The 14,327-nt window shown below is 41.4% G+C and overlaps 1 protein-coding gene across 2 annotated transcripts; it reads left to right on the forward strand.

Moving 5' to 3' along the window:
* The first annotated feature begins 798 nt into the window (after nucleotides 1-798).
* Nucleotides 799-13,562, forward strand: LOC308665150 (leukocyte elastase inhibitor-like). 2 transcript variants are annotated; one of them, XM_081322816.1, is made up of 8 exons: nucleotides 799-1,025; nucleotides 7,517-7,696; nucleotides 8,441-8,554; nucleotides 9,148-9,282; nucleotides 9,392-9,509; nucleotides 9,942-10,084; nucleotides 10,595-10,762; nucleotides 12,775-13,562. In XM_081322816.1, the coding sequence occupies exons 2-8, from the start codon at nucleotides 7,523-7,525 to the stop codon at nucleotides 13,177-13,179; spliced, it is 1,257 nt and encodes a 418-aa protein (XP_081178942.1). In that variant the 5' UTR covers nucleotides 799-1,025; nucleotides 7,517-7,522; the 3' UTR covers nucleotides 13,180-13,562. The 2 variants fall into 2 exon arrangements, with proteins under 2 accessions (XP_081178942.1, XP_081178943.1); XM_081322817.1 differs by lacking the exon at nucleotides 799-1,025 and adding an exon at nucleotides 1,830-2,077.
* Nucleotides 13,563-14,327: the final 765 nt, after the last annotated feature.

The raw sequence follows: 14,327 nt of genomic DNA on the forward strand, positions 1-14,327 counted from the left end.
AATATAGAAAAATCATAATAGAAACAGAGGCTTAACGGAAATGATACTTAAGGATTTTAAGCAGAGCTTCAATGCTGAAGTGCACCCGCATCAAATTAAGCATAGATGTTTCTACTGTAATACAACATTGGTGCTGTCTTAGGGTTGCCAAAGAGAAAGCATAGTAAAGTTGTCACCAAGATTTTATCACAATGGGAAAATAATAGCCTTCTTTATAAAGCAAAGGAACAACATTGCTTGAACATCCATATTTTTTTTAAAAAAATGTTGAAACATGTTATAAAGTATTTTCTAAAGCATATTAGTATTAGTATTATATATACGGGATTTTCTTATTTGAGAAAAACAACTGATGGATATTTTATGAACAACCTCCAGAGTTCCTGGAAGTAAAAAAAGTGTTTTTCATGCCAATTACTTTTTATCTTCTACCAGGAAAACAGAAGATCAGAAAAGATGACAAACCCTTCTGCTCTAATAGTCTTGAGATTGGCAAGCTTAACTTTTGAGCGTGGACAAATCAGAGCAAAGGTTTATTTAACTCAGAAGCCTCTGACATTTTGCTATCGTCTGGCCGAGCAAAAATGAAAGTAACAAAATCTTCATATGTAGGAGTACGGTATGTTCTTTTCTCCAAGTATGTGCAAGCACTCTGCGAGAAGTTACTTTTGGCTGATGGATGAAGCTATATATCTGTACAGGTTTACCGTAATTTTTGAGGATTGACCCTCTCGTACCCTTTTCTCCTTTTTGACAGCAAGAGACTCATGCCAGTGCTGTTGGTGATTCATTCTACAACTATTCTATTTCAGTCGACTATTTCTATATTTATTATGTCATTCTTGCATTCTTGTTTAAGTCCTATTGTTAGTAGATGTTCCACAGGGACAGGTCATTGGCAAAAATTTATTACACGAGACAAAAGTTGAGAAACTAGTTTCTATGGGAGTGGTAAAAAGTCTATATAATCAGTCCGATCTTATAGTGAAGAGACTGCCTGCTCTATTTGTTGATTTTTAAAAAAGGTATGTAAAATTTTGGATTGTCAATTTCCTTTTTGTTGTTCTAGTTATGCTAATATATTAAGGGTATTTTACTTTACATTATGGTGATGATGGCAATAAAAGATATGCTTTATAGGTGTTTATGCCTACACTGACAACAATGGCTCCAAATTAACCCTGTGTATGTTTATTTAGAAATCTAACCTGGGTCAATTTCCAAAGAACTATATATTAAGCTGCCCCAAAAATCACATCACAAATTGTGCTGTTGTAATGGGAGTTAATGCAGTTGTTATTGTTATTATTTATTAAATTATATGCCGCCCCTCTCCCCGATAAAGTGACTCTGGGCGGCTTACAGATCATGAAAAGGTAAATAAAATAGCAGGTAAAATTTTAAAACTATGCAAATCAAAACTTTAAAATTAAAAAACCAGGAACGAAGAGCTGGATAATATAATGATGATGTTTTCTTACCCCATCAACCATTTTCAGCAGTAAGTGCCCTCCCCTCAGGGCTTCCTTAGCAGATGAGGTCCATAAGAAGGCCTTCTTTTGCTGACATGAATAGGGTGGACTAGACCTATTCAAGTGAGATGGCTCCTCCTTAGCAGTTAGAATAGAATAGAGCTGGAAGGGACCTTGGAGGTCTTCTAGTCCAGCCCCCCCCCCACGTGTAAGCAGGCAAAACTATACCATCTCAGACAAGTGACTGTCTACTCTAGCCTCTTCTTAAAAATCTCCAGTGATGGAGCGCCCACGATTTCTGGAGGCAAGCTGTTCCACTGGTTAATTGTCCTCACTGTCAGGAAGTTTCTCCTTAATTCTAGGCTGCTTCTCTCTTTGTTCAGTTTCCAACCAATGTTTCTTGTCATGTTTCTTCATAAGTTAGCTTATGAAGGTGTTTCTGTCTATCAGCTTACTTACAGGTATTTTATCAAAAGTTGGGAAGAGTATAACAGATACGTAGGTGGCATAGCAAGATGGAAATAAACAATGAATTAATGAAACTGTGAGATTATGGAGCAGATGAAAGGCAAGACTGAACTTGACAGCTTCTTGCACACAGAGAGGTAAATCATAGCAGAAGGAGTCAGCCAAAAGACAAATCTATGACATTACTTTTTCCAAAGCATGCCAATCCAGAAGCGCGCTTCCCAGGTATCAATGTCAGGAAGAATGATTCATCTGAAATCTAGGAGCAAGTTTCTATTGTCTCAGTAAATATTGGGCAGTTTGAGAAATTTTCTCATAATTAACAGTAGTAGGCTGGAAGAGACAAATGTTTAAGTGACTGGATATATAAATATTATTTTTTATTTTATTTTTTATTATTAAATGTATATATATCACCAATATCGCTGTTTGGGGTGACTCCAGTAGCTATTTATTTATTTATTTATTTATTATTAATTTAATTTGTATACCGCCCTTCTCCCGAAGGACTCAGGGCGGTGAACAGGGCAATACATATTAAAAAACAAGATACAAAAATTAAAAACGATTAAACAACAATGCCCATGAATAAATTAGTACATATTAAAAAGTTAAAACCAATTTATAAAACCCAACCCCATCCCATCAGGCCAGGCCAGCTTGTTCAAAAAGGTAGGTTTTGAGATCGCGCCAGAAGGAGTGGAGGTTAGGCGCCATCCGGAGCTCGGCCGGAAGATGGTTCCATAACTCCGGCACACCCACAGAGAACGCCCTCCCCCTGGGGGCCACCAGTTGGCATTCTTTGACCGGTGGCACCCTGAGGAGGCCCTCTCTGTGGGAGCGTACTGGGCGGAGGGAAGTTGACGCTGGCCGCAGGTGCTCCCCAAGGTATTCCGGACCCATGCCATGTAGGGCTTTGTAGGTCATTACTAACACCTTGAATCTCACCCGGAAGACAACTGGAAGCCAATGCAGCTCGCGGAGCAGAGGTGTAACATGGGAGTGTCGGGAAACTCCCAACACAGCTCTCGTGGCTGCATTCTGTACCAGTTGGAGCCTCCGAGTGGTCTTCAAGGGTAGCCCCATGTAGAGAGCGTTGCAGTAGTCCAGACGAGAGGTCACGAGCGCGTGAGTGACCGTACGTAAGGCATCCCGGTCTAGATAGGGCCGCAACTGGCGCACCAGGCGGACCTGGGCGAAGGCCCCCCTAGTCACAGCTACTATATGGTCTTCTAAGGAGAGCTGTGAATCTAGGAGGACTCCCAAGTTGCGAGCCCTATCTACGGGGAGTAATAACTCACCCCCCATAGAGAGGGATAGGATATCCTGAATATCCCGAGATGCCGGTATGCACAGCCACTCAGTCTTGTCAGGGTTGAGTTGAACCCTGTTCCTCCCCATCCAGACCCAAACCGCCTCCAGGCAGCGGGACATCACGTCGAGGGCATCACTGGGGTGGTTTGGGGTCGAAATGAAAAGCTGGGTATCATCAGCATACTGTATGCTGATGATACCCAACTCCAAAACCACGAATGATCTCACCCAGCGGGTTCATGTAGATGTTGAACAGGAGAGGCGAGAGGACTGACCCCTGAGGGACTCCACAAATGAGAGGCCTCGCGGTCAACCTCTGCCCCCCTGCCAACACCGACTGCGAGCGTCCCAGGAGATAGGAGGAGAACCACTGAAGGACGGTGCCTCCCACTCCCAATCCCCTGAGACGCCGCAGCAGGATACCATGGTCGATGGTATCGAAAGCCGCTGAGAGGTCTAATAGGACTAGGACAGAGAAATATCCCCTGTCCCGAGCCCTCCAGAGATCATTCACCAGAGCGACCAATGCCGTCTCCGTGCTGTACCCGGGCCTGAAGCCCGATTGGTATGGGTCTAGATAATCCGCTTCATCCAGAACCAGAGGGAGCTGATGCGCCACCACACTCTCAACAACCTTTGCAAGAAAGCGAAGGTTGGAGACCGGACAAAAGTTATTTAACACAGCTGGGTCCAAGGCAGGCTTCTTGAGGAGAGGTCTCACCACCGCCTCTTTCAAGGCGGCGGGGAAACTACCCTCACTCAAAGAGGCAGATATAACCGCCTGGAACCAGCCTCGTGTTCCCTCCCGGGCTGCATAAACCAGCCAGGAAGGGCACGGGTCCAATAAACATGTGGTGGAGCTCAGCCTCCCCATAATCCTGTCCACTTCCTCCGGAGTTACAGGATCGAACTCCTCCCAGATAACATTGACAAGACCACCCGTGTCCTGATCGTCCGACTCTGCCCAGTCGGAGTCCAAACTGGTCCGAATCCGAGCGATTTTGTCCGACAGATGTTGACTAAACTCCTCGGCACGCCCCTGCAAGGGTTCCTCACTCACCTCCTGATTAAGGAGGGAGCGGGTCACCCTAAACAGGGTGGCCGGGCAATTATCTGCGGATGCGATAAGGGTAGCGAAGTAGTTAGACCTTGCCACCCTTATCGCTGCGAGATAACACCTAATATGGGTTCTTAGTCGCAATCGGTCGGATTCAGATCGGCTGGACCTCCAACCGCTCTCTAGGCCCCGTCTCCGACGCTTCATCTCCCGGAGCTCCGCGGAGAACCATGAAGCCCACTGGGATCTGCGCCGGGTCAGGGGCCGCAAGGGTACAACTCGGTCAAGTGCCTCCGTGGCCGTCCTTTCCCAGGCTTCCACTAAGGCATCTGCCGAGCTGTGAGCAGAGGAGGCAGGTGGGGACCCCAGCGCTGCCTGGAACCTCTCAGGGTCCATTAAGCACCTGGGGCGGAACCATCTAGTTGGCTCAGCACACCCACGGTGGGGAGTGGCAAAACGGAAGACCAGCCGCAGGAGATGATGATCGGTCCATGACAGGGGCATAACAATTGGAAAGTCCCCACCAAGATCATCTAACCACCATCTAGATAGGAAAACCAAATCCAGGGTGTGACCTCCCACATGAGTCGGTCCATGAATTACTTGCGTCAGGTCCATGGCCATCATGGAAGCCATGAACTCCCAAGCTAACTCAGATGCTCCTCCCAGGGATGGTAGATTGAAGTCACCCAAAACCATGAGTTTGGGGAACTCAACCACCAGCCCCGAGAGGATATCGAGAAGCTCAGGCAGGGCTGCTGCTGCGCGACTAGGCGAAAGGTACACCAGCAGCAAGCCCAACTGCGCCCTAGGACCACACCTCAATAAGAGAGATTCACACCCGACTATCTGAAGAACGGTGGCCTCCTGCGGACATAAGGTCTCCCTCATAACCACAGCCACTCCCCCACCCCTACCCTGAGTCCGAGGCCGGTGTAGCACCCGGAAGCCTGGTGGGCAAAGATCAACCAGGGGGATACCACCCTCTGGGCCCAACCAGGTCTCCGTGATGCAAGCCAGGTCCGCATGCTCACTCTCGACTAGATCCCGGACAAGAGGAGTCTTATTAACGATGGACCTGGCATTCAGGTACACTAGCCGGAGCTCAGGTGGCTGCACATCCTCGCTCCTGGAGCCTTGGGGTGAAGACAGAGGGTCGGAGCGCCTCACCGCTTGTAAATAGCGGGGATGCCCTCCCGGACATCGATACGGCCCTATTATGTTAAGCTTGCTGGAAATTTATAATAGCTCTTGTCCATTAAGAGCTAACATGCTGGACAAAAATTTATGGTCATCTCCCAGTATTACATGGCATGTATAGGGGAACAACAATGGCCAGACAGTGCCAGCATTAAATTTTGCTGGCATATAAACAGGTTTTGGAAATAGGCCTTAGACCATTCATCTATGTCTCAAAGTTGGTATATCATTCAAGATAGGCATGGATGTGCGGTCCCTAAGACTCGAAGTCACTAAACAGAGGGATTTTTCTGAAGCTGTCTTTCCTATTCCTCTAACAATATACTGTATGTGCAGAGTTGGAAAATGATCTTGATGAAGATAGACAAGTGTTTTGCCAAGGCAGTGATCAGCTGCCCAGACAATTGGTTCTTTTGGATCCTGAGACAAGATCGTACACTTTATTATTAGCTAAAGCAAACAGAATATATACCAAGATACCAAAATCTTTTATAAGCTGCCAGGAGCATCTTAATAAAGACAGCAGAGATACCTCCAAAGAAGGCCAATTTCCACATATCCAGTGCTGGGTTTTGTGAAGAAGCTCCTAACAAAAAACAACCCCAAGGTTGTTGTTTTTTTATCAAAAATTGGCAGCATGACCTCCTGGTCCTCTTATGGTATGGAAACTTGACTGGGGTGGGAATTGAAAGTCTGAGATTTTCACAGCAAGAAAGCTCTGAAGCTTCATGAAGATTCCTACCCCTGCCCATCTCCCTTACTCAGGAAACAAGAGGGTTTTTTAAAAAAAAAAATCCACCCAAGCAGAGTAGCTCACAATAAGCTCTAAACATTTACTAATTAGAATTTTACTAATTTGTAGAAGAAGTCAAAATACATCACTAAACGCCTTGAAATAACAATGGTCTTCCACCTTGCCACTCTGGGGCAAGGAAACTCTGGGGCAAACTCTGGGGCCAAGGAAACAAGAGGTAAAGTGTGCTTTAAGTCCAGAACGTCCAGAAAAATCTTTTCATGTGGCTCAGACATCTTCCCAATTCACTAAACTATAAGAGGGGGAAGGGATACAACACAATCGGACTTGCAAAATTCTATTACTGGTCTTATAGCCAGTCTCAACAGAGGTAATTTTAGCCTTCTTGTGGAATTGATTTTTTGGCCTTGTCTACCTAATGAGGTCTACCTAATTAAGGAACAGGTAAACAATATGGCATCCAAGGACCATAGTGAGAAATAATTGCCCCTTCCCCCGACAATCATTTGTGAGGGCCTGCTTTAAAAATTTCAAATTTGCTCCGTTTTCCCCCCAAATAATTTTTATTTAGGACTATAAATGGACAGAATAAAAGTTACTTTTTATTCTTTCTTTTCCCTTTCCTGAGTCTTTTCTCTGTTCCTTTTCTCTGTTTGTCTTGTTCTAGTGCTTAATCAGACTTATCTATCTATCTATCTATCCATCCATCCACCACTAGCATCTCATCTTTCCACAACCATTGACCTTACAAGCTTTTCCCACAGTTCATTTAACCTGGATGGTTCTTTTTCCTTTTGACTTTACCAGCCTGAAGTTTGCAAATAATTTCAGTAGCTTATTAAAACTGGTTGGAAGACAGGAGGGATTTTTGTCCATGCACACATTTGTCCTTACCGGTGCAAGAGATGGAGAAAGGAAAACTGAAGCCCTTGCTTCCCAAGGCTGCAGAAGGTTTGAGCGGCTTACCACGTGCCATTTAGGTACTGACTAGTTGTCACCCATTTGCAAACCAGAGGCTTGTCTAGCAAGTAACTTAAAGAAAATTATTTAGTGGCAGAGTTTAACCAATGCCCCCAAACCATACAGCTGTAGAGATAAGTTTTGTGGGACAAATATATATTTTCCGGAAATTTTGTTTTCCTGCCTGTTTATCAGACGTTTCCAGTGTTTCCTAACAGGGCTTGAATGGTCTCCACCACGAATCTTACATATAGAGCTGAATGCATTTTTCTTTTTATATATATATGCTAGGTTTAAATGGCGATGGAAACACTGAGTGGGGCAAACACTAGCTTTGCTATTGATTTTTTCAAACATTTATGCAAGACTCAAACCAACACCAATGTACTGTTTTCACCATGGAGTATTTCATCAGTTATGGCCACTCTCTACCTTGGGGCTAAAGGCCACACTGCACAGCAGATAGCAAAGGTACGTTTTGACATAATCATAAGTGAAAGGTTTGAAAAGAAGTCTGGCTTTGCTGTGTAATCTGTTCTCTCCCAATGGGATGCTCTGCAGATGTGTTTGAATGGCAACAATCATCATTTCCAGTCAGCATATTGACTGGTAAGTCTAGGTTTTATAGACCTAGTTGTTGGAATTTGTTGTTGGAATGTATTTCTATGCAACAACTACAGTAGTATATTTACCCGGCAGGTGGCTGGGACAGGGTGCTGAAATTGTACTATTCTATAGCAATAGCTAAAACTCAAATACTTTGGCCACCTAATGAGAAGGAAGGACTCACTGGAGAAGAGCCTAATGCTGGGAAAGATTATGGGCAAGAGAAGAAGGGGACGACAGAGAATGAGGTGGCTGGATGGAGTCACTGAAGCAGTAGGCGTGAGCTTAAATGGACTCCAGAAGATGGTAGAGGACAGGAAGGCCTGGAGGAACATTGTCCATAGGGTCGCAATGGGTCAGACATGACTTCGCAGCTAACAACAACAACAATAGCAATAATCACTGAAGTCTTTGGGGCTCCTATCTGAATAGCATCTCCTCTTTCTCATATAGCAAGGATGACAGAAGACATATCCAAATTAAAAGATATGACCTCACATGACCATTGCTTTAAATTGCTTCCTGGTGTACAAGTAGTGGATGTGAGAATGTGTAATTTTATACAGCTAATATAAAGAGATTCTGTTTTCATGATGTCTTTCATTGTAGGTGTTTCATTTTAATAAAGCTGGGGGAACTGAGGCCACCTATCCTCTGAGGCACCCACAAGTATATTCCAAAATGGAGCAGCTTTTGAAAAACCCATGCATCTCACTTACAAAGGTGATTTCTTAAAAATAATTCCCAACTGAATTTGGGATTGAATGAACGTTTATTCGAAGCTAGGATAAAAATACCTCACGGTTTGATTCCAGTCTGACTCATTTTCATTCAGTGCTCATTTTATAATGATTGAAAAGCGTGAGGTATTGTTTATGTCATTTGCACTGACTTCTTAACATTAAAGTCATTTGATTAAAAAAAAACCAACTGAAAACAAAAATGCAGAAGCAAAGCTACACCCAGAAAGAATATAGTCTGTTGTAATGAAACAGAGAAACCGTAAGTTATCTAATTAGTTTTTCAAATAGCTTAAATTAGAAATCATTGCTAATTGAAATTACACTATATGCAGTTACAATCTGCATATCTTTACTGCTTAACAGGTCCCAATATTTTCAAAGACAAACTGTTATGTTACAAGAACAATTGCTAATTGCTCCAAGTACCGCAAATGGAAACCATACAATTAAAAGATACAGTGACAAAGATTTAAAAATAAAATTTACAGTAGCATGCAGGATATAAATACCCCACAAGAGAATGCCTCCCTCCCTCCCTTGTTAATAAATTCCTTTGTTTTTTCTTTCTTTTAGCCTTCCCTTGAAGTACAAAGTAACATCCATTCAAGATTCCAAGCCCTAAATCAAGAGATCAATAAACCCACAAAAAATGTTCTGCTAAGAAGTGTCAATCAACTATACGGGGATAAATCAGTGTCTTTCCAAAGAGTAAGTGTCACCTTTGTTTTAGTAATGAGAATGTGTTAATAACCATGTACTGTTAAAGTTTGGGCTAAACATATTGCTATCTTCTATTAAACTTCATTTTACCTATAAGGACTTCTCAGAAGCAATGAAGAAATATTATAATGTTGAGCCACAAACAGTAAACTTTCAAGACACTGCAGAATGTGCAAGAAAGGAGATCAATTTATGGGTTGAACACCAGACAGCAGGTAAAGTCCAAATAATTGGCTTCCCTTATCCTTCTTTTCTGCATTTTACAAGATGTAGGCATTATCATTTGGTAGCTTTCTATTGAATACAATGTGTTTACAATGTAAAGAAACAAGAAGCAAGTGTAAAGTGGAACTGGTATAAGAGCTGCATTAGGTTACAATTTGCTTGGGGAATTGGTCAGAGGGAATATACAAAATGCTTTGTGGAAAATAAAGATCGTGAGGAAGGATTTGATAATACTAATTTGCTTCCTTCCTGAATGGCACTTTTAAAGCAGGATTTTAGGCAGCAATAAGTAGTACAACTGTAACAATGATAGTCTGTATGTAAGACTAAAAAATAAAATTGCATTTCTTAGCTTATATTTCCACCTTTATATGGGAATAAAGATGCAGAAACATTATTTTTCTCATTCCTTCTGTGATAAGGTAAAATCCTCAACCTGTTGAATGAGGGCTCTATAAACCCCCTTACCCGGTTGATCATGGTGAATGTACTATATTTCAAAGGCAACTGGTTAAACACCTTTAAGAAAGAGGACACCACAGAACAACCTTTTAGGTTGAACAAGGTAAATCATCATGTAATGTAATTTTGTATAAAACAAAATACGGTTTTGAAGATCACAGTAGTCACTACTCCAACTAAATGATCTGTGCTCTATTGCTACCCATCAGCTTAAAAGCATTAAGAGGCTTTTTGTGAGGTGTGTAAGTCTGAAGGGACCAAGATATATTTAGGCAATATTACAAACATTGCCAAGGAAAACTATGAACTGTGGTGGTGCAGTGGTTAGAATGCAGTATTGCAGGCTAACTCTGCATTCCACTGCCAGGAGTTCGATCCTGACCAGCTCAAGGCTGACTCAGCCTTTCATCATTCTGAGGTTAGTGAAATGAGGATGCAGATTGTTGCGGGCAATATGCTGACTCTGTACACTGCTTAGAGAGGCCTGTAAAACACTATGAAGTGGTATATGTCTAAGTGCTATTGCTAAAGGTTTTGGCCCTGTTCACTGTAAAAATGCTGGTGGTCAGAATGCAGACCCCATTCATAACAAAATATCTCTACCTCTTTTCAGAGCACAAGTACGCCAATAAAGATGATGTACCAGCATAACAAATTTAACTGGAAGTACATAGATGAAGTACAGGCCCAGATTCTTGAACTCCAGTACATGGGTAATGACTTCAGCATGTTTATATTGCTTCCTGATGACATCAATGATGACAACACTGGCTTGGAAATGGTAAACTGTTTATATTAAAGGGGGAATATGTTTTGAGATTTTTATCCCAGATGTTTACAGAGTTGTCTTTAATGCTTCCTTTTGACATATTCTGTATCAGAAATCAACGAATTATTTAGAATTTATGACACTGTTCAGTCAGATATTAGATTTGCATTTAAACAGAAAATGACTCTTAATCATTTGGAGGAGGAAATTATTATCTTACCATGTGAAATCAGGCAGCACCAAAAGGAGAAAAAAAATCTAATCCATTAAAAGTCCAAGAACCTTAGCTGAAAAACAAATGATTCTGTCTTTTGAGCATTTCTGAGTACATTTCACTGAAAAAGTGTTTCTCCTATCCAAATATGCTGAATCTATATGGATGCTACATACAATAAATTCAATACATTTCAAATAAATAGTTTCAGAATTAATGTGGCATTGCAGAATGGGATAAAGGGACTACAATCACTACTCACAAGAAATCTAGGTGAACTTGGACAGTTTACATTATAGGCAGTGGTGGGTTCAGCCTGTTTGCACCACTTTGGCAGAACCGGTAGCTAATTTTTGTTGCCCAGGCCCAGAATGGACTTCCGGAAGTGGCATCCACACAGAGAACCGGTTGTTCACATATTTGAATCCCACCACTGATCATAGGGCTTTTATAAGGGGGATACTTGTTACAGGATAACACATAAATATCTTAGGAATGTGGATGGGGACCTATTGCATGGGTCCTGCTAACCACTGGTCTGCAGCTAGCTAGATAGCAAATATGGTGTTGATTTCTTTGGGAAAAGCATTTGTAACTAGCTTCCATCCAGATGCTTTGATTATTGAATTACTATCCCATTCACACATTCACTGAAAAACGGTGCACAAACTTCAGAACTCCAATCCCTGTCAGAAATTGTGAATGAATGTATTTTGTAGTACAGCCAAAGGGAAACCAATAAACACTATACATTCAATAAAAGAATGAAGTGTAGTAAAAAAAAGCAATATTGCAAAAGTAATGGGACATTCTAAGGTATAACCACTGTGAAAGATGGATTATCACTTTTGCTGGTTACATTACCCGCTGTCACATTCACCTTCCCACAAAAGTTTGCTCTTTTCTTGGCAGTAGCAGGCATTCTGTCCCACGTAAAAAGAATAAGCAGGTATTCACTGAGATGACTTAGGTTTTGTATAATACCCTAAAAAATTCACAATATAGAAGGACATACTTTATTAATAGTAATAATAAAAAAAATATTACCTAGTACTGAAATTGCAGAATAACTACATTCCCTTATAATATCTGAGCCCATGGATTAGTCTCACAGTTGGACAGCATTTGGAACAGACAAAAATCTGCCTCCATTTGAAGAATTTTAATACAGTTGCAGCACTATATTTTAGAAAAAGATTCCACCGTATCTGAAGCAAACTTCACTGAATCGGGAAAACTTAAGGACAGATTCCAGTTTACTTCCTACAAAGTAATGTTTTAATATGCAATATGTCTTTGGTTTTTATCACACCTAAATGAGAAAGTTCAGATAGTTTTATTCTTAATTTAAGAAAGCTACAATTGAAATACCACTTATTAATATTTATGACATTCTGAAACATCTCTTGCTTTATTTAATGATAGTTGGCGCCTTCAAATGATCTTGGAATACTAGTAAACATGCTATTCTCGAACTATACAGTGAAGTTGTGCTTAAATTCAATGGTCTGTAATCTTCACTAGTCTTGTTCATTTGATTTATAAGTACGCTGGGTATTTATAAAACAAGTTTCATTATTTTAAGCCCCATTTTTTCCTGCTGACACAATGACTTTGCTGATAACATTTGAAAAACTTGGATTTTACACTAAATACTATCAGGATTTATTCCGCATAGCTTAAGGGATCTGTACATCAGCATAAATAGAAAGTTTAGCATGCAACCGTTTAGCATGCAATTATGGAGTGAGGCCTTTCCAGAGTGATACTATTTGGTTTTCTTTGTGTATCTTTCTCAAAATTATTCTAGTTGGAAGACAAGTTAACTTATGAGACCTTCTCCAAATGGACTAGCCCAAAAGAAATGGAAGAAGTTGAAGCAAATGTTCACCTTCCTAAGATGCAATTAAACATCCACTCTGAACTGAAATCATTGCTGACCAACATGGGAATAACAGAAGCCTTCAATTCAGAAATGGCTGATTTCACTGGGATGTCGGGAGAAAGCAATCTGGGTGTATCCCAAATTTTTCATAAGTGCTTTGTTGACATCAATGAAGAAGGAACGGAAGCAGCGGCTTCAACTGCTGCTACCATAGATGGCCGAAGTGACCAAGGTGCAGTTTTATTTGCAGCTGATCACCCATTCCTTTTTTTCATCCGGCACAACAAAACTAAAAGCATCCTCTTTTGTGGAAGGTTCTGTTCCCCCTGAAAGATTTCAACCTAATGTTAGCAAATAGAGAGGAAGTTACAGCAGAAGCAATGAGCAAAACAGGCTATATTTTGTCAGCCTATGTCTAAATATGGTGGGTTCTTTTCATTTTCCAGTATCTTTAGAAATTGTAGCATGTGGCTTTTACTGATATTTTAGGGGAAAAAAGTCAAGTCATATTTACTGCTTCTGCCAAGGAAACATAAGAAACCGCAAGTGAAAGTTTGATTTTATTATGTCATTTTGAAAGCAGAATTTTAATGTGAGTTAAATAAAAGATCTAATTTAATGCAATGATTTCCTCTAATGGATTTATGGAGGGAAAAGTTTGTAGAGATATATGAGAATATGATGAGAAAAATAATAAAATTGATTTCACACAATCCAGCGTACAAAAAAGAATTACTGTATTTTTCCTTCTATAAGATGCACTCTTGCATAAGACGGCCCCCAATTTTCTAAACAAAACTTCAGAAATCAACATTTTAAATATTAAACAAACCACATCTTTAGTTTTGCACATATTTTCTATTTTATTTCTAATCAAAACAATGAAAACAGACCACATCTTTAGTGGCAGTAAAACAAGTGGCCATGCCATCACACAAGGGAAGCAACTTCCTCCAATCAGATGGCGCTCTATGGGCTTAGTCCCGCCCACCCCTTCCCCCATCAATCACTTACTGAGGCGGCTTCCTGGGGCCTCTTGTGGCTTCAGCCCGAGCTGCACTGGTGAAAAATGGGTCATAGAAGGCGGCTTCAGTGGGACCGGCAGCATCCTCGGAGCAGTGCGATCCTCCAGCACCAGGCGGCATCTCAGGCTGGCTTTCTCTCCATCCGGGCGGCATCTCGGGCCAGCGATATCCTCCTGCACCAGGCGGCATGGCAGTGGCATGTAAAGAACCCACACAGGCATGCCCTGGGCTGCAGAGGTTACCATTATTTTGTCGTGTATAAGACGCTGCACTTGTATAAGACATACCTGATTTTTGAACAGGGTGTTTGCAGGAAAAAATAGCATCTTATACATGGAAAAATATGGTATTTTTCATAGCCACTAAAGCACAAACAATAGCTTGCAACCTGCCGACTAAATACAGGTAGTGCTTGATTTAAGACAGTTCATTTAGTGACCATTCAAAGTTACA

The sequence above is a fragment of the Vipera berus genome (genome assembly GCF_964194415.1).
Source record: "Vipera berus genome assembly, chromosome: 3".
Classification (NCBI taxonomy): domain Eukaryota; kingdom Metazoa; phylum Chordata; class Lepidosauria; order Squamata; family Viperidae; genus Vipera; species Vipera berus.

Coding starts and splice junctions, on each gene's coding strand:
- LOC308665150 (XM_081322816.1), top strand. CDS start 7,523: ATGGCGATGGAAACACTGAGTGGGGCAAACACTAGCTTTGCTATTGAT. Junction 10,085..10,594: donor AACCTTTTAGGTTGAACAAG/GTAAATCATCAT, acceptor ACCTCTTTTCAG/AGCACAAGTACGCCAATAAA. Junction 10,763..12,774: donor ACAACACTGGCTTGGAAATG/GTAAACTGTTTA, acceptor AAATTATTCTAG/TTGGAAGACAAGTTAACTTA.